Source organism: Aspergillus sclerotioniger (genome assembly GCF_003184525.1).
Source record: "Aspergillus sclerotioniger CBS 115572 chromosome Unknown BO94scaffold_2, whole genome shotgun sequence".
In the NCBI taxonomy this organism is placed as follows: Eukaryota; Fungi; Ascomycota; class Eurotiomycetes; order Eurotiales; family Aspergillaceae; genus Aspergillus; species Aspergillus sclerotioniger.
Genome location: NW_020290992.1, coordinates 1,725,306 through 1,748,401, shown reverse-complemented (window position 1 = coordinate 1,748,401; position 23,096 = coordinate 1,725,306). Strand labels below are relative to the sequence as shown.

General features: G+C 48.4%; 12 protein-coding genes across 12 annotated transcripts; 5 read left to right on the top strand and 7 right to left on the bottom strand.

The window, feature by feature from the left end:
• Window positions 1-175: 175 nt before the first annotated feature.
• Window positions 176-1,759, bottom strand: BO94DRAFT_562600 (amidohydrolase; the record flags this gene model as incomplete). The annotated part of the gene is made up of 3 exons (XM_025614299.1): window positions 1,325-1,759; window positions 604-1,274; window positions 176-568 (listed from the first exon to the last, which is right to left on the bottom strand). Exons 1-3 carry the CDS (start codon window positions 1,722-1,724, stop codon window positions 176-178), a joined length of 1,464 nt encoding a protein of 487 aa, XP_025472829.1. The 5' UTR covers window positions 1,725-1,759.
• Window positions 1,760-1,907: 148 nt separating this feature from the next.
• BO94DRAFT_530766 (NmrA/HSCARG family protein) lies at window positions 1,908-3,367 on the bottom strand. Its single transcript, XM_025610743.1, has 3 exons — window positions 3,120-3,367; window positions 2,652-3,063; window positions 1,908-2,601 (listed from the first exon to the last, which is right to left on the bottom strand). Exons 1-3 carry the CDS (start codon window positions 3,291-3,293, stop codon window positions 2,270-2,272), a joined length of 918 nt encoding a protein of 305 aa, XP_025472828.1. The 5' UTR covers window positions 3,294-3,367; the 3' UTR covers window positions 1,908-2,269.
• A 624-nt stretch (window positions 3,368-3,991) lies between these two features.
• Window positions 3,992-4,958, bottom strand: BO94DRAFT_507540 (oxidoreductase; the record flags this gene model as incomplete). The annotated part of the gene is made up of 3 exons (XM_025609620.1): window positions 3,992-4,179; window positions 4,234-4,442; window positions 4,514-4,958. The coding sequence occupies 3 exons, from the start codon at window positions 4,956-4,958 to the stop codon at window positions 4,090-4,092; spliced, it is 744 nt and encodes a 247-aa protein (XP_025472827.1). The 3' UTR covers window positions 3,992-4,089.
• Window positions 4,959-5,314: 356 nt separating this feature from the next.
• Window positions 5,315-6,280, top strand: BO94DRAFT_530765 (glutathione S-transferase family protein). The gene has a single exon (XM_025610742.1). The coding sequence runs from the start codon at window positions 5,349-5,351 to the stop codon at window positions 6,039-6,041; it is 693 nt and encodes a 230-aa protein (XP_025472826.1). The 5' UTR covers window positions 5,315-5,348; the 3' UTR covers window positions 6,042-6,280.
• Window positions 6,281-6,521: 241 nt separating this feature from the next.
• Window positions 6,522-7,427, bottom strand: BO94DRAFT_542141 (NAD(P)-binding protein; the record flags this gene model as incomplete). The annotated part of the gene is made up of 1 exon (XM_025613081.1): window positions 6,522-7,427. One exon carries the CDS (start codon window positions 7,425-7,427, stop codon window positions 6,522-6,524), a length of 906 nt encoding a protein of 301 aa, XP_025472825.1.
• A 302-nt stretch (window positions 7,428-7,729) lies between these two features.
• BO94DRAFT_601262 (alkene reductase) lies at window positions 7,730-8,936 on the bottom strand (the record flags this gene model as incomplete). Its single annotated transcript, XM_025616379.1, is given in 2 exon segments — window positions 7,730-8,607; window positions 8,627-8,936. The coding sequence occupies 2 exon segments, from the start codon at window positions 8,790-8,792 to the stop codon at window positions 7,730-7,732; spliced, it is 1,044 nt and encodes a 347-aa protein (XP_025472824.1). The 5' UTR covers window positions 8,793-8,936.
• A 721-nt stretch (window positions 8,937-9,657) lies between these two features.
• Window positions 9,658-10,359, bottom strand: BO94DRAFT_620372 (uncharacterized protein; the record flags this gene model as incomplete). Its single annotated transcript, XM_025616927.1, has 3 exons — window positions 9,658-9,857; window positions 9,915-10,075; window positions 10,135-10,359. The coding sequence occupies 3 exons, from the start codon at window positions 10,357-10,359 to the stop codon at window positions 9,689-9,691; spliced, it is 555 nt and encodes a 184-aa protein (XP_025472823.1). The 3' UTR covers window positions 9,658-9,688.
• A 572-nt stretch (window positions 10,360-10,931) lies between these two features.
• Window positions 10,932-11,542, bottom strand: BO94DRAFT_581194 (hemerythrin domain-containing protein; the record flags this gene model as incomplete). Its single annotated transcript, XM_025615384.1, has 3 exons — window positions 10,932-11,216; window positions 11,269-11,412; window positions 11,468-11,542. The coding sequence occupies 3 exons, from the start codon at window positions 11,540-11,542 to the stop codon at window positions 10,932-10,934; spliced, it is 504 nt and encodes a 167-aa protein (XP_025472822.1).
• Window positions 11,543-12,158: 616 nt separating this feature from the next.
• Window positions 12,159-13,164, top strand: BO94DRAFT_562595 (uncharacterized protein; the record flags this gene model as incomplete). Its single annotated transcript, XM_025614298.1, has 3 exons — window positions 12,159-12,312; window positions 12,345-12,865; window positions 12,920-13,164. 3 exons carry the CDS (start codon window positions 12,159-12,161, stop codon window positions 12,983-12,985), a joined length of 741 nt encoding a protein of 246 aa, XP_025472821.1. The 3' UTR covers window positions 12,986-13,164.
• Window positions 13,165-13,510: 346 nt separating this feature from the next.
• BO94DRAFT_143759 (Zn(II)2Cys6 transcription factor) lies at window positions 13,511-15,702 on the top strand. Its single transcript, XM_025605738.1, has 6 exons — window positions 13,511-13,581; window positions 13,632-13,661; window positions 13,722-13,816; window positions 13,902-14,700; window positions 14,753-15,204; window positions 15,264-15,702. The coding sequence occupies exons 1-6, from the start codon at window positions 13,546-13,548 to the stop codon at window positions 15,493-15,495; spliced, it is 1,644 nt and encodes a 547-aa protein (XP_025472820.1). The 5' UTR covers window positions 13,511-13,545; the 3' UTR covers window positions 15,496-15,702.
• Window positions 15,703-15,909: 207 nt separating this feature from the next.
• BO94DRAFT_601248 (SDR family oxidoreductase) lies at window positions 15,910-17,154 on the top strand (the record flags this gene model as incomplete). The annotated part of the gene is made up of 3 exons (XM_025616378.1): window positions 15,910-16,888; window positions 16,910-16,992; window positions 17,043-17,154. The coding sequence occupies exons 1-3, from the start codon at window positions 16,109-16,111 to the stop codon at window positions 17,152-17,154; spliced, it is 975 nt and encodes a 324-aa protein (XP_025472819.1). The 5' UTR covers window positions 15,910-16,108.
• Window positions 17,155-21,573: 4,419 nt separating this feature from the next.
• BO94DRAFT_507526 (esterase/lipase family protein) lies at window positions 21,574-22,914 on the top strand. The gene is made up of 6 exons (XM_025609619.1): window positions 21,574-21,703; window positions 21,759-21,990; window positions 22,054-22,104; window positions 22,159-22,470; window positions 22,516-22,686; window positions 22,739-22,914. Exons 1-6 carry the CDS (start codon window positions 21,609-21,611, stop codon window positions 22,838-22,840), a joined length of 963 nt encoding a protein of 320 aa, XP_025472818.1. The 5' UTR covers window positions 21,574-21,608; the 3' UTR covers window positions 22,841-22,914.
• The last annotated feature ends 182 nt before the right edge of the window (window positions 22,915-23,096 follow it).

The following is a 23,096-nucleotide window of genomic DNA, read 5'->3' as shown; positions in this document are numbered from 1 at the left end:
AGCCGCCGCGATGCTGCAATCTTTGGTGCATATAACCTGGAGGGATTTAAAGGATGCCAGTGGTACATCTTTTGAAAAGAACTTAAAAATATATCACCTTCGTCTGAGTGCTGGATAGTAACTCTTTGCCGAATCTGCCAGATACAATAATTACCAGCTTGACATCTTCGATCCTTCAAGCCGACTCAATCATACTCTCTCGGTCCATATGAAAAGCATCAATGATACCTTCTTCCAATGCTTTCATATCAATTCCCCGTGCCTTTTGCCTTATTGCCTCCCTACTCTTCAGCACCTCATGCACAACATCATTCCACGCGAGCTCTTGACCCTCCATCCCAACACCACCACCACCATTAGACCCCGGCGCCTTCGCCACCCCAACAGGCAACAAAACCCCCCCTTCCTTCCTAACAACCCCATCAACAATAACCGTATCAACATCCCTCTCACTAGAATGCAACACAACCGCAGCAAGCGGATCCTCCTGCGCAGCCACCAACATAGCCGGAGTGGTCATATCAAAAATCACCAAGTCGGCCTTAGCCCCAACCCTAATCCTCCCAACCTGTCCCTCCATCCCCAACGCCCGCGCCCCCCAACCGTCCCAAGATTAAAAACCTGTTCCACTGACGGCGAGACATGCCGACTCCACTTCCCCTCCCCCGCAAGACCCTCCGACCTCACCGTCCGCGCATACTGAAGAATCATCCGCATCTGATACGGCATGAACCCACTCCCCCAACTATGACAATCGACACCTAGACTCGCATGCGGTTCGAACTCAGGCATGAATGCTACAGGCGGATACCCCATTTGCAGCTCCGTGTTCGGAGTGGAGGATACAAATGCGCCGTGCGTGGCTAGGAGGTCTGCATCACCTGGTTTGGGGAAATTGGCGTGCGAGATTAATATATCTGGTCCGAGGAGATTGGACTGGTGGAGGAGTTGGATTGCGGAGGGGGCGTTGCCGAAAGATATACCTCCTGTTCCGTGGGAGGTGATTATTTTTGCGTTCATTGAGCGGAGGGAAGAGTATAGTTCTTGGAGTTGGGTTGTAGGGAGATAGAGGTTGTCTATAGCGAAGCCGAGCTGGATTCGATCGTTTGCGAAGGGCACAGCTTTCGCGAGGGGCTTCCAGGTGGTGAGGGCGGTGGTGGGCGTGTGGTCGTTTGTTCCCATTAGGTCCTTGTCGTTGGTGATGGTTCTGGGGACGCATTGGCAGTATATGGCTCGGAGGCCGGAGGTTTCCAGGGCTTGGATCATTGTGGGTGCTGTGTGATTTAGTAGAAGATAGGAAGATTGTATGGAATGGATGACTCACGGTATTCCGGCCCGATATTGAGGCTCGAGTGGTCGACTACGCACGTCGTACCGGCGTCAATAGCCTCCATTGCACCGCTTAACTCGCCCCAGAATGCATCGGCTGGGGTGTACAGTGCACCGATGAGATTTCCAGATGGCAAGTATTCCAGAAGGGTCTGGTTGGCGTGTTTTCCTTTCAGTTGGGTTTGCCATAGGTGATGATGTGTGCTGATGAATCCGGGGGAGATGATTTTGTTGCTACAGTTGATTATTCTAATGTTGTCGTCCACATGAATGTTTTGTTCAATTTGAGCGATTGTGTTCCCGTGGATTAGGATGTCAGCACGAAATGGAATAACGGTGTTGTCATCTTGATGGACCAAAAGGGTACCGCCTTGTAGCAGGATTCCGGGGTTCATGGTGATGGTGTTTGTTAGCGAGATTGAACATGATCATGGTGGTATTTTTGAAAGAGAGTAGTGTTAATGTATATCTACTGCTAAGAGCACCGGGGTTAATTTGTCATCCTTCGGCATATCGCGCTTATTCAATCCCGAGGGAAAGTGTCCCGAGACTTGGAAAAATCATCTTTCATCAAGAGGTATGGGAGTTATGGATATGAATAAAAGTAAACCAAGTTGACAATTTTGAAGATCTGGATAACAAATAACAATGTTTCTCTTGGTCGCCTTTATTCTATCGTAAGTTGGTGCCATGGGGATGGTCTAGAATCAGAGGTATCTTTCTAATGCGGGGAATTTAGCTCCTTGGCTGAACCGGCTTTCGGCCTTCTGCTAAGCCCGTCGCCCACTTCCCTGCCCCAATCATGTCGATGGTTGAGATAGGATGCCCTCGGCTCTAAGGTACACGGAGTGGGGTATTCCGCTCTCTCGGCATATTACCCAAAAGTAGTAGTGAAGCAAGTCGAATGTTTCTTTCCTATTATTGGGCTCGGTATAATAAACTACCACTTCTCCTGGTTGCGTGAAACAAACTCCTTCCACTGCGTGGGCTTATCCTCCTTATCCAAGAGTTCATGAGACGGTGTCAGAGACTCTCCAGCATAGTAACCTGGGTCCTCCAGCAAGAGAATGTTCTCCAGCATCTCCTGGGCAACAGGGGGTGGTAGGAACGACTTGAAGACGTCGGCAGGGATGGTAACAGCCTGCGCCTGGTAGCCGGTGGCTTGCTGGAACTCCTCCACGATCCGACGAGGTGAGTAGTAATCGGTAGCCGCGAGGATCCGCTGGCCGAGCGTAGCGGGGTGATTCTTGAGGGCGGCTTTGACGAATTTACCTGAGCTCCGGATTAGTATGTGTTTTATTTGTCTGAAAAGGACCTCTTACCGGTATCGCTAGCAACATCAAAGAGAGGCACCTGGGCCTTATCCAGGTCGACAGGCCAGGCAAGTGTATAAGTGTCACCCTGCTTGTTCAGCATCTGGAAGAAGTTGGACATGAACAGGCCAGCCAGAACAAAGGTTGCAGGAACTCCGCTGGCACGGATGTACTGCTCGATCTCGGCCTTGCCGTCAAAGTGCGACACGTTGGGCAGGCGGCCGTTGCTGATCTCGGTGACGTTGCGCAGGGAAGAGAAGATCAGGTGCTTGACGCCGGCTTGTTTGCTGGCATCGGTCACTGCCTTGCCCTGAGCGACTTCAGTGTCGTGGCTCATGGTCTCCCAGAAGTTGGTGACGAAGAAGACGGTGTCGGCGCCTTGAACGGCGGGAAGGGCGGATTCCACCGAGGACATGTCGGCCTGTGGATGTATGGTTAAAATCGCTTCATGAGAGTCGATAGGGGAATGGTGCATACCACGACGAGCTCGACACCCTGGTTAGCTAGTTGCTTAGCAGCTGGCTTGGAGGCATCCCGAGTGACACCGCGGATCTTGAACTGCTTGGAGAGGACCGGGTCGGCAAGGACGGCCTTAATTACCGAGCCTCCCTGATTGCCGGTGGCACCGAACACTGTGAGAATCTGGGACATGGTGAGGGTTGATTGAGATGGTATGATATGGTTGTGAAGTTGACGTTGCTTTCTCCAGGACAGGCTTGTCTTGATATAAGGGATGGAGGAGTAGGGTAGTCCGCGGGGTAAGTCAGCTCGGAGTGTCGCAAAGGCCGAGCTGAGGTAATCGCGGGGTGGCGATCATTCTTGGCCATCTCCACCATATACGGAGAACACGTCCCCTTGTTTCTGTCTGTTTCTCTCTCAAATGCAAATATACACCAGAAAATGGCTGAATCACGGAGAAATTGTCCTCGCGAAAGAACTCGCATTGCTCAATGCCCCGCCGAAAGTTGCCGACAACACCCGTCCGGCGTCAAGAAAGCTGCAGCCATCAAAACAACCGGGATTACCCAGGATAATTTGAGTTTGCGTGAGCTGGAGTTGAGGACCCGTTTGCGTCGCCTAGAGCAGATCCTGGCTGCTCAATACCAGGAGTATGATGACACCTCCCCCACCTACTACGCCGGCATGTCCAACTAATGCATAATTAGACGATCGAGGTACATGGCAATACTTCGGTGGTACCACACTCCAGATAGCCCCCACGTAACTGCAGCAAGGGAGAATACTCGTCGAATCAATGAATGGCTAGACGGTGTGTATCCCAAGTATCGGATGACTGCGACATGGTATTCACACTTGGCTTGGGCTCCAGCAGACAGTACTACTTAAAGCAATCATTTTTTTTTCTATGAACCTAATTCACAGACGGTGTTCCCTTTTTCCATACAATAAAACGCTAAACACAACCCCATCCAAACTCACATAACCATCACCACGTCTCGCAGTATGGTCGCAAATCAATTTCATGAGTAAAGGCAGATCGCGACTGGGTATGCAAAAACCAGTATGCCTCAGCAATCTGTCAATCCTTCATTAGTTGACACCTCAAACTAGTCTTCGAGAAAGAACGCACTCCATTAGGATCAATTTTCGCATCCGGTCGGTCATCCATATAACCCTTGGTCTTCTCAGTAGCAATAATCCCATCAATAATGGCATGCGCCACATGGACTCCTTTGGGACCGAATTCTCGTGCCAACGACTGCGCCAACGCCCTCACGGCGAACTTGCTCATGGCGAATGAGCCCAGCCCGGATCCACCTTTCAAGGCCGCCGTAGCCCCTACATATTGCAGTCATTCTTCTGTTAGACAACCATCTTCCACCCTTCCACTTCGAAGTAACAAAACTAACCAGTAAATATCAAAGTGGGAGAATATTCCTCCGTCTTCTCCACCTCCCGCAAGAGCAGCGGAAGCACCGCCCGGGAGAAATTGGAGGCCCCTCTTGCCGTGGCCTCAATACTATCCAGGAACTCAGGCTGATGATCCAGAAAAGGATTGCGCGAGAACTTGCTAGCCACGTTAAAGATAGCAGCCGCCACGCGTGGCTCGGAGCCAAAGTGAGTGCGGATCTGGGCGAGGGTAGAAGAGAATTGATCGGTATGGGCAACGTCGGCAGGAATGCCTAGGGCCGACCCGCCACTCCGGTTAATGTCTTGCACCAATGGATCTAGGGTGCTTTGCGACCGTGCCAGGAGAACGACTGGGTATCGCTGGGCGAAGCGCCGAGCCAGCGCGGCTCCTGTTCCGGGGCCTGCGCCCGCGATGATGGCGATGGGGTTGGTGGAAGGCGGCATGTTGATTCGGATTTGGGGAGTGGTGATAGGGTTGCTGGCCGGGCTGTGGTGCTGTTTCGAAGGGCTTATTTATATGCTGATGTGTCCCTTGGTTTGATTGTTTACAACCAGGTTTTGGCGGTCATTGATGACGTTGCAGCCGACAGGAGGATGTGTCATCCGTGAAGGACCCTCTCCCCTTCCCCATCATCCCTGGGTGGATCCTCGGCATCGGAAACGAAACAAAATGTGGATCTGATCGATAATCCAGGGGCTCTGCTTGGTAATCCCTCTCGGGGTTCGGCGTTGGCCAAACGAACATGTAGTTATATATACCTCTAAAAAACAGTACAATTATCCTCCATCTATATCCCTACATTCCATAACAGTCCCATCAAGCCATCCCCCAAGATGACTACCCTCCAACCCATCAAAGTCTGGGGCGGCTCCTTCGGCCCCAACCCCTTCAAAATCTCCATCATCCTCGCCGAGCTGAACCTCCCCGTCGAGGCCATCCCCATCGAATTCAGCGAACTCAAGAAACCCGCCTACGAAGCCATCAACCCCAACGGCCGACTCCCGGCGATCGAGGACCCCAACACCGGCCTCACTCTCTGGGAATCTGGCGCCATCATCGAATACCTGATCGAAACCTACGACAAAACCCACCAACTCAGCTTCCCCGCCGGATCCCACGAGGCACACCAGGCCCGCCAGTGGCTACACTACCAGGTTTCCGGCCAGGGGCCGTACTACGGACAGGCTGTGTGGTTTACACGGTACCATCCCGAACGCGTCCCGAGCGCGGTGGAGCGGTACGTGAATGAGATCCGACGCGTGTCCAAGGTGTTGGACGGGTGGTTGGAAACGCGGGAGTGGCTGGTTGGGGATAAGATGTCCTATGCGGATTTGGCTTTTGTGCCGTGGCAGAATGGGGCGAGGATGATGCTGGCTGCGGAGGGGTTTGATCAGAGCGAGTATCCGCATTTGACGCGGTGGTTGGAACGGATGAATCAGAGGGAGACGGTTAAGGAGTTGACGGCCAAGCAGGATGCGATGATGGCGGAGAAGATGAAGAAGATGGAGGCGCAGAAGAAGGATTAGTAGTACTAGATAGGTGTCTACAGGGCATGGGGAAGAGCAAACCCTATTTAAGGTTGCAGACGGAGTGGGGTATTCCGTGACTACAATGATGTCACCGCTCCCTGTCCCCAACGGAGGCAAGATTCATTGGTATATAAACAGAGAAGGGATATTTTAATTGTGGTGAGATATCTCTATCAGTTAATTAATCAATTATTGCCAAACCCATCATGTCTGCGGCGCAACCGGCAATCAAGGAGGATCGGGCTCCAATTAGTCAGTCTCGGGCTTGATCTCAAAGCCGAACTACTAATGATCACAAATCTAGCAGTGTCCGGGAGATTGAACGATGAAGGAACCAAAAATAAGTATCGAGAGTGACAGAGGCATAGAAAAAACACACGATCTGCCGGATACACATTCATGACAGTGTACTTCTGACATTAGTTCAAATTCCCTAAATAACAGGATATAACCCAACCGTAGCCATCACCTCCCGCATCACCGCTTATTCTTATACTCCCGTAAAACCTCCACCACCTTAGTCCACTTCAACTCCGGATATCGGTCATTATCCAGCGGATCCAGCTTACCCGCCCCCGAGAAGATATTCACCATATACTGCATGCCCTGCCAAACGGGCATGATCTGATCCTCGCCTCCAAACAGCCGCAGCACACGGATAAGCCCCTCCAGAAACCCAATACTGCCCATCCAAGACGGTTTGTACGTCTTACCGTAGACCTGGCCCGCGGCATCCGCGATGCCCTGAGCACTAAGCACGTCGCCCGCGATGCGCAGAAACCGAGGGGTCGGAGTAGTGTCGGCCGCCACGGCGGCCGTGTATGCGGCTGTGTCAGCGACCGTCGTGAAATCGAGCAACTGCGTCGCGCTGCCAACGTACATCACCTTGCCCTTTTTGTGGTTGATCATGGGCGAGTCGCCGCCCATGAGGTCCATGAATCCGCCATTGAGGATGCTGGTGCTGGCAATAGGAGCCCTCTCTAAAGACTTGTGGAACTCTCGTCGCAGGTCCAGGTTGCGGTTGGACCCGGGCTTGGTCTTGGTGAAGTCGAGGGAGAAGTCGGATGGGATGAAGCGAGGCACTTGAGCCGCGACGGCGGCATCGAGGAGGGTGCCCTGCGCGGTGTGGATGACGTTGGCGAGGCCTTGAAGGGTGGAGACGACGCAGGTCGCGCCTGTAAATTCCTGTGTGAGACGGCGCTGGTCGGCCAGGTCGACGGGGATGATGTAAACGCCGCAGTCGCGCAGGACGGCGGTGCGCGAAGGGTCGGTGTTGGGACGGACGAGGGCTTTGACAGTCACGCCGCGCTTGCGAAGCTCCTGGGCGACGAGGGAACCCAGCTGGCCTGTGGCGCCGGCCACGGCGACAAATGGTGAAGACATGTTGGTAGGCTAGATGATGAGGATGGATAGTATTTTGCTTGCGCTATGAGGATGGGAATTCAGGGCATATAACCCTCTAGTGCCAGCACTCGCACTACTAACTAGTCGGCCAGTCGGGTCTGTTTAAGGCCGACGCGTATGCAAGACGCATCACAGGCACGGTGTGCCCTAGTCTGGAGAGTGGAGGGAAATGCAGCTAGGTCCGGAACAGCAAAGGTGGGCAAATCATGCCAATAGTCTAATGTAAATAAAACCAGAGATATATAACTATATATACATTTATCATGGAAGCAAGATAAGTCTCATGCGGATTGCGATGCTGCTGCATACTCATTGCTGGGCTTGTAGTCTATGTAGCCCTCGGATGCCTGCGAATACAAGGTCTTGAAATCAAGAGGGGCAAACGGAATCTGGTTCTTCACCCGATAAGGAAGGTCGGGGTTGGAGATAAAAGGCCGTCCGAATGCCACCACCACATCTCGGTTGCGATACTGCTGCTCGAGTGCCTGTCGCGCCGTCTCTCCATTGTAATTCCCTGCCGTCACCACGGGGCCGGCTTTTCCATACGACTCCATCAACCAGTCGAGGCTCTCACCCTCGGTCCACTCACAACCGTGCAGATACGCCAGCCGGAACTCTGCCAGGCGCTGCGCCAGGTCGGAGAATTGCGGAATCGGGTCAGTCATTCCCATGCCCTGGTATCTGCTCCAGGGACTCAACCGAACTGCCGTCCGGTCATTGCCCACTGCGTCCACGACAGCACGAGTGACCTCCACGGCGAACCGCGAGCGTTTAGGGATATCTCCTCCCCAGACATCGGTGCGGTGATTCGAGACATCCTGAATGAATTGGTCGACAAGGTACCCATTAGCACCGTGAATCTCGACACCATCAAACCCAGCCCGAATGGCGTTCTTGGCAGCCGCTGCAAAATCACCGATGGCTCCGTGGATCTCGACCTCGGTCATGGCCCGGGGCTGGTGCACCTCATCGCTAAAGGCACTCTTCATGGGCACGTCACTGCTCGACAGAAGATCGAGATTTTGCTGCTGGAGCAAACCCGGGTTTGCCGCGCGGCCTAGCGCCCACAACTGGAGATAGATAAAGGATCCTTGGGCGTGGACGGCACCCGTGACCTCGCGCCAGGCGTCGATTTGTTCTTCGTTGTAGATGCCGGGGGCTGATCACGGTGGCCTCACTGACTAAAAGCGTGCCGGGGACGGCGGCGCGCTGGGCGTAGTATTCCTTCACGGAAGGCAGGGGAACATGGCTGGCGCTGGCACGGGTGCGGGTCATGGGTGCCATGGCCATGCGGTGTTGTAGGGACATGCGTCCAACCTTGAGGGCGTCGAAAAGCGGTGACATATTGCGCGTATAATGAATTGGACGACTGATTAAATGAATGGAGGAATGGGTTGGATGAAAGGGGGTAGACAAAGCAACAAGCTGTGGGTTGGTCTAGGGGGGAAGAGATATGCTCAATTGGATAGTCCCAGGGGCTCATTGTGGGGACCATTTTATAGATTCATCCGTGTCGTTGCCACCAGTGGACCGACTTCCAAGTCCACCGTGTGCTAGACTGTCTTTTCCCTACAGTATAGAATCGGACCATCTTCAATTCAGGGTTTGTCAGATGGTCGGATGTCTGAGGGAGCACAACGCTGACACCGAGGCGGGGGCAACTGGGCCCGGAGTACTCTCAACCGAGCCTCTGATTGGTCAGATGATGAATGCAACAATGTAATGGATTCTCCAATTTTGGGGTTTGGCATGCTACATTCGAGCTGTATGAGAAGCCCAATCACTAATACTGTGAGGGTCCGGAAACTTGACCTTCTATGTCGTCATTTTGCTGCCTTGCTTATTCAGAGAATGTTCGGGACGAGTTTTTTTCTTAGAGTATCCGATCGTAACCATAGTAGTACCGAGCAGAATGCAGAGATTTATTACGACGCCAAGAAATAAAGCAAACCTTGAGTACGGGGCCTTGTTGGGCGTCCGTCTCCCCGGTTAGTTGTATTCAAAGGATCCAGTCGTATCGCTGCTGTGACCAACAGAGAAAAAGAATGAAGAGGACAGTTCAGAGAATGAAGAGCCTTTGAGAGCAAGCGATCATTGTACTTATTGTTATTGGAGATTTAGGTACCCGTGACTATCTAGATAATAGACCTTGTCGTCCATCAAACCTCTCTCCAGCTTATACTATGCCCTCATACCGATAACGAGCAAGGTCCCAAGGAGGCCCTGTACAATGCGAACATTCACAAACAAAGGCTAGTCCCCACGCGAGCAATAGCAGTCGGAATTGACTCCTTCTTCTGTTGACGGAAGAAGACCTCAAAACTCTCACGCCGAATCTCAAAAAGGGCCGGTTTTTCTGTCTCCGGCAGCACAGCCGTTTGGCCATTCATGCAGTAATAGTTGTACGACCTGGGGTGAAAGCCATTAGCATCTAGTCAGATGATGAGATGAAGATTATCTTCGTACAGGACAAGATAGCTCATAACATTGGGAGGATCTTTCTGGCGTCGCTCCTGAATCAGGCCATCCAAATCATCCAGAGATCCCAGCTTCGTCAGAATGGGTCGTTCGCCGTAAACATCCTCGTAAATTTGCGCAATCTGCTTCACACTTCCGATCACCCATGACTACATCTTTGATTAGCGAGTATTACCAACCGGGAGGTACAGGACTTACATCGTTGTACTCCAACGGCTGTCGGATCCAGGGCTACACTGGCAACAAAGTCGGCGGCGTTGCCGTATGTTGTGCTCTCCCAAACCTCATCGCCAGTTCCCCAATAGCTCAAAGACACCGTTGTGGAATCGTACATGCCAAAGAAAGGTGAGAACAGGGTCTCCATCAACGCACCGATCATGACATGCACCCCCTGCACTTGTTTGGTCTGTAGATACTGGAACACGACCTTCATTGGATCCCCCGAATCTTTACTTGGCAATTCTGTAGCAGACGGGCAAGAATACAGCGGGAAAATTTGCCCGTGATACCGGCAATTCCGACTGTGATTGGCTGCATGATGAAGGGATGGATGTGATATAGATGTGTGAGCTGAAGAGATGTTCTCGAGGATCATAAAGCAGATCAGGGTGTATTTGTATAAGTCTCCTCCTTACCACTGCACTACCGTCAAGGTAGTATGGCCACCACTGCGAAGATTGCAAATCGACTCGGGTTTCGGAAGTGTCCAAAGCCCGAAGATGGAAGCGCAGGAGGAGATACTCCGCACGACCCACAACCCCCATGGGAGACAGTAGCTCCTTCACGTGAGAAAGTTCTCTTGTGCATCTTCCCGGGTGTTTCTGCTTACAAATATACAGAAGTCTATTTGGGTGAAGAACGAGATGACCCCGGAACGATACATCGATGATTGCTCAGGCTGTGATTGTATGAAGATCTGGACGATAGTTCCAAACTCCCCAACTAATACCAAATGCAAAGAATGAGCGCTTGCATTAACTTGTCTGCAAACCGTTAATCTGCTATTTACATCGGCATGCGTAATATCTCCTCTTTAGACCAAAATTGTCTTAACTTTTCAGCACCTAACTCCTCAACCTCCTCATCCAGATGTTCCCACAAAGTAGTCCCGAATTTATCCAGAATATCCTTGACTTCGTACCACTGAAAGTCCCTGTCCCCTTGTAAACAGTCCTGGGCATAGGACTCTAAATCATCGAGACCTTTATGGATGGTTTTATGCTGGGTGACCATTCTGCTCTTTTTCTTGAATGCAGGCATCCGTGTCGCAAGAAACGGGAAAACTCGCGTCTGCCAACAGTCAGCATAATTTAACATCGCCATTTTCACCGGACAGCAATACCTCCTCAATTTTATGATGCATGTCAAGTCCGTGACAGAACTCCAAGCACAGCTTCAAGTATGACCTCAGGGTCATGCCCTTTGGCCGTTTAGAAGTAGTCGCAGCGGTGGATAGTACATTCCATTGCATCCGAAAGTGATTGTGCTATAGAATCTTGGTGTTAGGGCCAAGAGGTTCAAAATCAAGGTCCAGTACGTACAAAAGCTCCCATTTTCTCCGCCATGTGATTGTAAGTTCGGAAATCCGCTGGACTAAGGGGCGTATTGGTAGCCATGGCTCTCGAAAAATGTGTTGTTAGATTGATATAGGACCGATAATTTCTCCCAGGTAACCTCATATTATTCCTTGGCAGTCTTATAAAAATTGTAGAGAGCCACAATCAGGGATTTCCAGAATTATGGGGTATCGCCTCTTTAAGAAAGCGGGTGTTGCCGCCACTTTTCCCCACAAAGGTATTTCGATAACAAAAGTGCAGGTGTGGACCTGTAAGCGGCAAGATGATAAATTTTCGATCCACCGTGTTCTTGAGCTATCTTACTGATCCTCAAGCGGATTTGGAGAACAGTGCCGTCGCGGCGCAGGCTGGAAATCCCCGCTGAAACCCTGGTTGCCACCCAGTACCGTGTGACTAGGGCCTGGAGTCTAAAGCCCTTCATCGCTGTAAATCGCATGTCGATACTACTTGGTCCAGTTTGTCAAATCATGCGTGGGCCTACTCCCCACGTAAGTTTTCCATGTCCGGACTAAGCTGCTACTTGTTCGGCATTTTCTTGATGCCGAATTAATAAGCCAAGCCGGAATACCGTATCCCGAGAACAACAGAACCGTCATGACGTTTAAATACTCCTCTTCTATCACCTGCCAGAAGAAAACTATGATGAACGATAATCATGGCGGGTAAAAAACTACACGATAATGTGTTGCGGACCAAAGCTCCCTCTGTTCTTGGACGGAGTGTATTTATTGGTCTCCGCGCTTTGGATGTGTTCTGGCAGTACCACCTCCTGAGCCAGGGCTGGCTCACACGTGCCATCGAAAGGCTTGGTGGGCTCGCAATACCAGAATCTGGAGCTCAGATGGCTTCTTGCCACGACCTTATTATTCAGTCGTGTTGATGCTGTCGCTCGGTAGCAGCGTCAAGCAAATTCTCGCGATGCTTCTAGTCTCCGAGCAAGAAACCCCTGTCGCTTCTGCGGCAATGATTGCGACTTTCAACACGGTTATAAACACAGTTAATACCCTACTGTCGGTCTGGATGGCTACTCGCCCAGCTTCCACCTCGAAATCTTCCTCCCTGGTCACAAATCCCATCATCGTTGCTGGGTTGGCTGCTTACACCGTTGGAATCCTCACCGAGCTGGTTTCTGAGCTGCAGCGACGATCTTTCAAGCGGAACCCAGCCAACAAGGGCAAGCCATATAGTGGGGGGCTGTTTTCTCTGGCCAGACAGATCAACTACGGGGGATATACTTTGTGGCGTGCCGGTTATGCCACGATCACCGGTGGTGTGGCATGGGGTGGTTTCGTCTTCTCTTTTTTCTTTTACGACTTTGCCACGCGTGGGGTACCAGTCTTGGATGAGTACTTGGTTAAGAGGGTGAGTAAATTCTGGTAGTTGTCTCCGTGGCAGTGGCTAATTAGCTTTTTCTAGTATGGTGAGCCGTATAAGAAGGTTAAGAGACGCGTCAAGTATAGCTTGATTCCAGGTATATACTAAGGGAAGATTTTAACGGAAAAGGCGTTGTCATACCATCAAGAGATCTCAATTTGTACGGCTCTCTCTTTATCACATGCTGAACAGCAAAGTGCCAGCACAGACAAACAGATAGCAGCATGAAATATCTCGAAACCTAAATTAGATAATATCATAGTATGTGGCATCGATCAAAAGTCATGTATTAACATTAATGCAAATGCAAATGGAATAATAATTGACCAGAGCTTATGTTGATCTTTCAACCTTCACTCTATACATTGGATATATCTTCATTTAAATATCACTGCGGGATTATTTTTGGCTGTATGGTATCATAATGTGTAACCACACGAATATGTGTATAGATCCACGAATAATACCACTGGAATTCCAATATTTTGACCTTTTCTTATTTGGTATAACTGTTGTGCATAGATTTTGGCCTGAGGCAATCAAGGTCTACCGCGTTCGGAAAATTGCTGAGCCGGACCGAGTTGTTTCCGTTGCTGCTGCGCCAGTTGCCCACCGACTACCAACTCGACTTGGCCCCGATATCTTTCCACCCATTCAGTACATCCAATATGGATCCCAACGTCCGAAACCCACATATTCCCTCTGTAAGATTGACATGGTCGCGAGCCACGGCAACAGTCTGAACGTTATGTAGTGCAGTGAGTGCAGAGCGAGAAAAGCAAGGGTACGCGAGCATCCGGGCCAATCCGTTCCTCTACCACGCAGAAGCTGAACCTCGAGATAGTGCTCCAAGGAACGTCCTGTATGTGCTCGCTGCCGGCAATTGGACAAGGGATGCATTTACCCCCCGAAGAAGACTCGCACCCCTCTAACCAGAGCGTAAGTCATTCGACGGCCCCAACGGCCAGATAGTCACGTGATGTCTAACATATGTGGTCGGCGAGGACCTGCCTGGATGTTGTAGTCATCTTGCGGGTGTTGAAAATCGGCTAAATCGGTTTGAAATCGCGTTGCAAAGGCTCTTCCCGGCCGGGGGCGTCGAGCAAATTGTCCAATCTCTAGTACGTGAGTCGACCGATGAAATTGCCTCCTTACCCGAAGATTCATCCCTTGCGAACCCCCTTTCGGATCCCATCACTGCTGATCCTTCCTTGGACACGATGGATCTATCACTGGGTTTAGAATTGGATAGCCCCCCGGTCATCGATACCACCGGGAATCACAAGCATCTTATCGATGCGTACTTTATCAACTATCATCCCGTGTATCCGTTTGTGCATGAGACAAGCTTCCGGGCTGAATGCGAAAGCCGACCTCCGACCGCCCATGGCTTGGAATGGGATATTCTGTACAACGCCATTCTGGCCATGGGCTCTTGGTGCTGTCACGGTCTGAAGCCCGGAATTGACCTCGAATTCTACGGACAGGCGGTTGAGCTCTTGAAGGGGGTATCTGTGTTGGATGTAGGGAACCGGACGCTTATACAAGGCTTGGTCTTGTTACATGAGTTGGCACAGAAATCTGGCATTCAAGAGAAGAGCTTGCAGTATCTCTCCATTGCTGCTCGCATGGCAATGAACCTCGGGTACCACCGAGACTTTGCCGACGAGACCTTGAGCTTGTTGGAAAAGGAAATGAGGAGACGTGTATGGTGGACCTTGTATATCTTCGATAGTTGTGCCGCGAAGAGCTTCGGCTTACCTCTGCTGCTCCCGGAAAGTAGCTTCATTAAGACAGAAAGGATCCGAAACATACGAGACGAGGTATGTGGCCTACCCTCTCTTTCAGCAGCCTGACATTCACGCGATCTACCAGTCCCTCTATCCCCAAACAACTTTTTTGCCAGTTGAAGTAGACGGACCGACGCCCTATACCGGACTCATTGCGCAGGCGCAGTTCCATCTGATGGCCAATGGCATTTACCGCAGTCTAATTGCATACCCAACCGTGTCCCTGGGGGAGGTGTCCAAGTTAGAGTGCCGCATAGACACATGGCGCGAAACACTACCATCATGCTTGACCGATCCCAGCAACCCCCCAGCATGCCCATCCTTGAGATTTACTGGAGAACGCCTACGCATTTGCGAGAAAAACCTTCGGATCCTGCTCTTGCGGCCATACTTGATGGCCTGGACGGCGGATGATAGAAACGGAGACCATCGGGCCTTGGCGTTTCGGTGCGTCGAAATTGCTCGGGAAAGCATGGCCTTGGTCCTGGGCTGTTTACGGCGTGTCTCATATCCCCGTACCGAGGCCTCGTTTCTTCTGTAAGTTGATTCCAAACTTATCTCTTTCTTTCCTCATTCTGACGATGTGTTCCTGTTAGATATTGTCTGTTCCATGTCGTCCTGATCTATACTGTCTTCTGGAAACGCATTTCCTCGCTCCACGCAGGGCTTCTTGTGCGGGACATTCAGGAAATACAAACGACACTTGTGCAAAGCCAATTCAGCAATGATGCGCAAGCATATCATTTTTTGACCGTGCTAAATCAATTATGCATGTCATTGGGGCCTTCAAATGCTACAGGGTCATCAATAGCGTCGTTGGCGACATGATTCCAACCTATATTGGCACCATGTCCATCGATTCTCTATGGAACTACAAAGGTGTTATAAGCTTTGGTCTCTTATTCTTCACGCCAATGCATTGGTGTTTTTTCCAGGGGCGGCCTCAAGAGCCAGCCATCCTCGCAGTGTTCTCCTCACAGTGGATTAGGCATGAAAAGAAATTATTTAGAAATAGTAAAACTCAAGCCAACAGATAACTTGACTAATACTGCGATTGCCGTCGTCTACTGGTAACATATGTTGCAAGAGAGAAGCAGGAAATCGCACTATTCATTATGTCCCAAATGAGACTTGGGCCACCAGAGTTGGTGGCCCTCAGCAGCATGGGACTCGGGACATCTCCGTCCATAATTCGGGCAAACTCGAGGTGGGTCGTCTTTCTCTTCTTGGCAGAATCATATGTTTCAATTCTCCTCGGTATTCGTAGCCTACGGTCTATGCTTACTGCTAATCCGGCTGGTCTGGAATATACTACCTGGATATGGCGATCCAAGCAGCGGGGCAGGTGATGGGAGATTCATAGCGGCCACATACCGTCGACTGCCCTCCTCATCATTCCTCCATCCTTCTCTTGGGTATCAATTTTCTGAAATGCATCACGATGGCAACCCTCAATGCCGAAACCATCCTTATCACCGGTGCCTCCGGTTACATGGCCACCCACATAGTCAAGTCCTTCCTCGAAGCCGGATACTATGTCCGCGGCACAGTGCGATCTCTCGAGACCGCTGAAAAAGTCCGCCAAACCTTCATGCACCATTCTTCACGACTAAGCTTTGCCATCGTCCAAGACATAGGCAAAGAAGGGGCCTTCGACGAGGCCGTCAAAGGCGTGCACGGCGTAATCCACACAGCCACCCCCTACAAAGTGTCCGTCCAAGACAACAAGACCGATCTACTGGATCCAGCCATCAACGGCACACTGAACATCCTTCTCTCCGTCTCCAGACACGCCCCACAAGTCAAGCGGATTGTCTTCACAGGCTCCTTTGTCTCAATGCTCAACATTCTCAAAGGCCGCTGGCCAGGCCACATCTACTCCGAAACAGACTGGAACCCAACCACCTACGAATCTGCGGCTTCTAAAGATGCACCCGCGGGGATGGCATACGCAGGCGCAAAGACGTTCGCCGAGCGTGCAGCGTGGGACTTTGTTGCGAAGAACCACCCGCACTTTGATATCTCCTTCATCCTGCCGCCGATGACATATGGGCCCAATCTCAATGCCACGGCCTCGCTTACCAATCTGAATGCCTCGTCGTATGATATTTACAGATTGATGACCCCACAGACAAGGCCCAGGGATATGGTTCCCGGGAATGAGTTTTTCTCTTTTGTCGATGTCCGCGATGTTGCTGAGGCGCATGTCCAAGCTTACCGGGTTTCGGGGGCTGGTGGGGAGCGTTTCTTCGTCTGTCAGGGCAACTTTACCTATCAGCATTTTGTGAATATTCTGCGTGAGAAATTGCCCGAGATTCGGGCCGGGTACCGATTGGGAATCTAGAGGCTGGTGCTGTTCTGGGGGATGTGTATAGTGCTGATACGTCGAAGTCGCGGGAAGTGTTGGGGCTGAGGTATCGGACGATGGAGGACACGGTTGTTGATGCTGCCAAGTCATTCATGGAGTTGGAGAGGAGTTGTATTTGATTACTTGGGCCATGTAGATAGTAATGATTTGAGCACTACAATGCATGAGAAGATAAATCGAGAGATTATGCGGACGTGTAACAATTTGGGTTGAATCCTCATAGAAATCCGTACTTATACCAGAACAGTGACTGGCAAGGTAGATAGATCCCAACACAAGACTTTTCAGTTTTATGGTTAAGTTCCCCATTGCCGTGGATGGTAAATTTTAAGATGGTAGACTGAGACGGGGGCATCGGCCAGTACTTCTTTATTTTGGCCCTGTCAGTGGGGCCATCCCACGCCAATCGGATTCCTCTTAATTAATGGAGAGTTTCAATTTTCATGGCATCGGAACCACCCGAGCAACAGCTTATAAATATATACTGATCTGATCCTAATTATCTTAAATATTAATCTATTCTCTATTTGCTGATAGAAGAATACAATATAATAGACCTGAACTCTTTATATTAAGTACTATCTAGTCTTATATAACAAAGCTTTATCTCCACCTACCTATATAATAACCTGAGCTATACTGTACTATAATTCAATCCTTCTAGATAATAGATATAAACAGCCCTTATCTCTTCAAGTCAATAATCATACTAAATAAATCCATCTTTCTCATTAGTCTTCATTATATTAGTTAAAAGATTCTCTTTCTTCTCCATCTCTAAAAAGACTCATATACCCTCATAATCCTAATCCACCAGGCCTCTGCCGCATCCAAATTCCACTAATAAAAGATTAACACTATTCTGGGCACTTTAAACAATACAGTAACCATCCAATCCTAAGTCTTAACTAATAATATTATCTTTTATACTATAACATCCCAACACATACTCTTTATTTCAGTCATTCTTACTAATATCTACCAGCAGGCTATCCACAGTCTTTAAACCATTTATATCTATACTAATAATATTATCTATCTTACTAACACCAGCCCCGACGCTTCCAAACCCACCACCATCCTTAATAATACTAATCAAGACTTTATCTTATTATCCAATCCTGCCCTATACTACTATACAGACCATACCTTTTTCTAGAGATATAAAACCCTCAGTACCTATACTAAGCTTATCCTCATTATCCCATTTCTAGTCTACAGCATTAAAAAAGAACTCTTTCATAATTCTCAATCTAGTTACCTGGACTGATACAGCACGCTATTAAGTACAGATATACTGAGTATATCAGAAATAGCTAGTCAGTATAGAGCCAGATCTATATTCAGGATCTAGCACGCGGATATATGATAATAATATAATAAATAAAATAGCACAAATTAATAAGATTTTTTATAATGATTTATATTGGTTTTATAAGAACGGGAGAGAGTATTCCTAGATAGAATATATAAAAATTATTAAAGATAAGCTGTATTAGACAGGGAGGACTAAGATATTATTTTCAAGGTTAATTCTTGTAGAGTAGTATATAAATATTTTTAAAGAATATACAGATATCATGATAAGATCAAATTCACAGAATTAGGCAAGTTAGTTGCGTGTATTAAGATAGAAGGTTATTAAGATAAATATAATGATAGCAGTGGTGGAGAAGATATCAGTGATTTTAATAATAAGAAATTAGGATTAAAGTGGGTGATTATATAGATAGGTCTTTTAAGAGAGTATCAATGAGGGGATTATATAGATAGATAGTTAGATAATTAGGATAATAATAACAGTAGGGCTTTAACATGAATCCTGAGTTTGAGAATTTCGGGCTCTCGCAGGCTGTAAAAAGAGAGAAATCAGTTAATATTTCTTTATTTTTTATCAGATTTTCAGAATCATAGCCGCAGGTGACTAATATGTAATATCTAGCTTGGACCCTTTATAAAGTATAGTAGACTGGAGTAGACTAGAAAGGCCCGGTTACTATAAATTCACTAGTAAAGCTATTCAATATCTCTTATAAGATCTAAGTCTCCCTATCTCAAACAAGTCCAGTAATATGGCTACTAGTATCTTCTTATAAATCCTGTCCTCTACTTTAACAGTATAAATATCAATTATTAATATTATTTTTAAAATCAAGCTACTAACTACTCCGTTCATGGGCCCAGCCATTAAGGATTTTAAAAAATAAAAAGCTATAACATATATCTTTTTAATTAAGTATATTAATATCTCAGATAAAGAGTACAACATTATCTTTAATCTCAGTAATCTAATAAACATAATAAATAACTTTCCTTCCAAGATTACTGAGAATATCAAAGCCCTGGGCGGGTATATAAGAGCTTAAAAATACATTATCAAGATTCTAGAAAAACACAGTGTCCTACTTGAAAATATTAAATCAATAATTTAAAAGTATAACTTTTATTTTATTACTTTCTATCTTACTATATTACTAAATAACTCCTTCTATTTACTACAGCCATACACACACTGATTATATCAGATAATCCTTGTTACGGACCCCTGCTAGTTAAAGCTACTAGCAAGGCGGACTCGCCAGGCAGAAGACAACGTCCGGACGGGCAGCAACTCTTATCGAGTAGAATCCCGATTTGAGTAACCAACACCCGGAACAGCCACGCGTCACGTGACCACGGGTATACGGAAGGGTATACAAACGGGTATATGGTATATGGTATACGGTATATGGGAAGGTATACGACTTGGTATACGAAGGACGGATATATAAGGACACTCTTTTATGTACTTAGCTAGTTCTGTTCTTCATGCTCAATCTTACTGTCTTTAAGTAACCATACATTTGGAAAGCTTAGCAACAATACTCGTCTGCACTCACTTACGGATAGCTGCACGGCACTATCTGGCCTTACTTCTCTTCTCTTGTTCAAGACCAGTCATTCCTAGATAGTCATCAGTCTGATACATCCTCGATTCAGTTCGAAGGTACGTATACCAGTGAAGCTAAGCTAACAGGAACAGGGAAGCGATCCTAGGGTTTGACAATCCTCTCTTTTTTCTGTATTTACTTTACTAATCATCAGCCCAGAGATCAAGTAAGCATATTTTCTCAGCTATCTAATAATCAAGGAAGCCCTTGTACTGGCTTATAAATTCACCAGGCATGAGATCCAAAAATCAGAACTCACCAAATTTAATCTAGAGTTCAGTGGTCTCAAGATCTTTAACTACTTTAATAATAATAGCTTCTATCTTCTCTCAACCCTGGAACATGCCATCAGCTATCTAAACACCCTGGCCTGAATCACTGAAAACATATTTATCTATTTTATAGATGATAGCTTCTATCACATGTCTGAACTGTAACTGTATCCAGGTACCTATCTATCTGTATCTATCTCTATTACTGAAAATCACTGTTGCCCCGGTGCAGCCTTCCATCCTATCCACCCTGTCATATCCGACCCTGCCCAGGTGCTCCAATACTATCACAAGGCATTGGGAATTCCCCACAGCAAGCCGGATCAGGTCCCCTTCCACACGCTCTCGCAGCAACTGGATGGGATGGTCCTTGCAGTGGATGTCCAGCAGGGTTGCGATACTATCCAGGCGGTTCAATGGTTTGATGCGGATCCGGATATGTTTGTCGTAGCGGCGCATGATACTAGCTTATATGGCATTTTGGACCTTTTCTGCTTAGTGCGAATAATTGGAAGGAGAGGGGATTGAAAGAGAAGGGTCGATGGCTGTTTCTGCAGGAATTCGAGGGGGCATTGGAGTTGTCGTGTGGGATGGAAGTATCTTGAGGTATGCTATTCTCTGGACATGCGTCAGTATTATGTTATCTTCCAAGGAGATATGGTGTACGCAGTACGCTCGGCTTGTTTTGGTTTAAATTGGAAAGAAGTACCTATCTGGTCTATCAGCCTGTGGGTAGAGGCCCAATACTACACGCTGATAACGGCAAGACGAGAAACTCATTCTACGTTTTGGAAGTGGATTTAGATCGTAATAGTGTCTTCTTATCCCTTAATATTTGACTCGTCTTACGTCTATCTGATCATCGTGTTTGTCGATGCGCCGCAGAAGGAACAAGGAGATGAATACGCATTTCGCACACAGGCCGTCGCTCAGCGAAATATTACATCTCCTATAACATGCCAGTCCAAGCAAATTCTAAATCTAACCCTCATACATACCAGCTATCGTGTCATGAAAACATGAATTGTATTTTTCTGTATGCAGCCGTGCCTAGCTCTGAAGGCGGTAATGTGAGCCGGCTACATGAGTCGTCGGGATACAGTGATCTACATGACAGACCGGACTCCCATGCATGCTGGCGTGGCTCGAGTCTCGTCGTCTGATTGATCTGCTGCAGTCCGAAAATGGTGGGGTTGGGGAGAAACGAACATTGGGATGGCAATAGTGTGGAAGCCGTGGGTTTTGCCACCTCCAGCAAAGACATGGATATAAATTACCTCTGAACTGCTAGAAGTCTGATATCTATCACCTAGCTACTTAGTACATCCCAGCCTTACTACTATCAATTCTAGAATTAAGTTCACAGCCAGAATGACCATATTTCGTACATTGAGATCCTCCGAGAGCGAGCCGGAGCCCGAGTACGGCACCAAACAGCTGCACGACTCTGAAGAGGCGGAGGTAGAGTATGATTTCTAAACTTCACTACCATCGTGTTTACATGTTACTGACTCCCTCCAGCATTGTCTTCGTCCACGGCCTCGGCGGAGCTCGCGAAGCCACCTGGACTATCAACGATGTGTGCTGGCCACAGGCCCTCCTTCCCCAGGACCTGCCCAAAACCCGCATCTTGACCTTTGGTTATGATTCGCGGGTAGTCAGCTTCACGGCAGCTCTATCGCAGAATGGCATCATTGGCAATGCGGAAGATTTATGTGCGCAGTTGTCTCGCTATCGGACTGAATCTGGAACGGTAAGCCACGATATTAACTTTTCTCGCTTGTGGAAGAGCTTCTAAGAGTGTCAACAGGCAGAGCGTCCGATCATTTTCGTAGCTCATAGCTTGGGTGGTCTTGTCTGCGCACAGGTATATATCTACGAACCCCATCATCGTGTCATCAATGGTAACAAGGCATGATAGGCCGTGGTGGCAGGCAACCGGAGTGCACCCTCCGACAACACCGAGACAGTCAGCAAACACATACGCGGGATAGTATTCCTAGGGACTCCATTCTGCGGATCCGAGATCGCAAGCTGGGTGTCACGCTTCCACAAAGTAGCGGATTACATCTTCGAAATCAACAAGTCGAATATCTCCGACCTGAGAAGTAAATCGGATACGCTGCAGCATCTGATGGAGGAATTCGCCAATGTACTTCGAAAACGGGATAACTCGGATGATAGCGTCCATACTACGTTTTTCTATGAGCAGCGGAAGACCCAGAATGTTATGGTGAGTGTATCTATAACCTGAGGGGCTATGCTAACATCCGCAAAGGTGGTTGACAGAAATTCGGCTGCCATTCCCGGTCGGGGAGATATGATTTCCATTCCGGCGGATCATAAGCACATTTGTAAGTTTGGGTCGAGGGATGATGAGGGATACGGGTTGGTTCTAGGGGCGTTGAAGAAGATGTTGGTTATTGTGCCCGTGAGGAAGAAGGAGATTGTGAGTATCTGCTGCGTTGGAATGCTGAAGGTGCTTTCTAATTCAATGACAGAGCCCGGTTTTCAACTTTAACAATGCTGGTGCTGCTATCAACAATCAGGCTGGTCAGCAGACCATCCATGGGGGCATGAACTTTGGTTCGTTCGGACGGTAGATGTCCCATCTGGGGCTTGGAGCAGTGGATTGATGGAAAGCCATCAGGAATCAGACGGAGGCAGAATGCTTGTGGCTAATGCATTGTCGTTGTAGCTGGGTACAGTGTCAATCAATTACCTAGTAAACAGCAAGAGGGCTATCACAACTATATATCCGCCATCAAGGCCTCTTACAGTTGACCGTGGTCGGGAAGATATAGATAATTTTGATTGGGGGTCAAGCCAAACATTAGAGGCTCTGTAAAAAAGCTGATC

Excerpts from the sequence above, each read along its gene's own strand:
- BO94DRAFT_530766 (XM_025610743.1), bottom strand. The coding sequence starts at position 3,293 with ATGTCCCAGATTCTCACAGTGTTCGGTGCCACCGGCAATCAGGGAGGC. Across the intron at positions 3,064-3,119 it reads AGGGTGTCGAGCTCGTCGTG|GCCGACATGTCCTCGGTGGA; the intron begins GTATGCACCATT and ends ATACATCCACAG. Across the intron at positions 2,602-2,651 it reads TGATGTTGCTAGCGATACCG|GTAAATTCGTCAAAGCCGCC; the intron begins GTAAGAGGTCCT and ends TCCGGAGCTCAG.
- BO94DRAFT_530765 (XM_025610742.1), top strand. The coding sequence starts at position 5,349 with ATGACTACCCTCCAACCCATCAAAGTCTGGGGCGGCTCCTTCGGCCCC.
- BO94DRAFT_143759 (XM_025605738.1), top strand. The coding sequence starts at position 13,546 with ATGGATCCCAACGTCCGAAACCCACATATTCCCTCT. Across the intron at positions 13,817-13,901 it reads CGCACCCCTCTAACCAGAGC|TCATCTTGCGGGTGTTGAAA; the intron begins GTAAGTCATTCG and ends TGGATGTTGTAG. Across the intron at positions 14,701-14,752 it reads TCCGAAACATACGAGACGAG|TCCCTCTATCCCCAAACAAC; the intron begins GTATGTGGCCTA and ends GCGATCTACCAG.
- BO94DRAFT_507526 (XM_025609619.1), top strand. The coding sequence starts at position 21,609 with ATGACCATATTTCGTACATTGAGATCCTCCGAGAGCGAGCCGGAGCCC. Across the intron at positions 22,105-22,158 it reads GTGGTCTTGTCTGCGCACAG|GCCGTGGTGGCAGGCAACCG; the intron begins GTATATATCTAC and ends AAGGCATGATAG. Across the intron at positions 22,687-22,738 it reads CCGTGAGGAAGAAGGAGATT|AGCCCGGTTTTCAACTTTAA; the intron begins GTGAGTATCTGC and ends ATTCAATGACAG.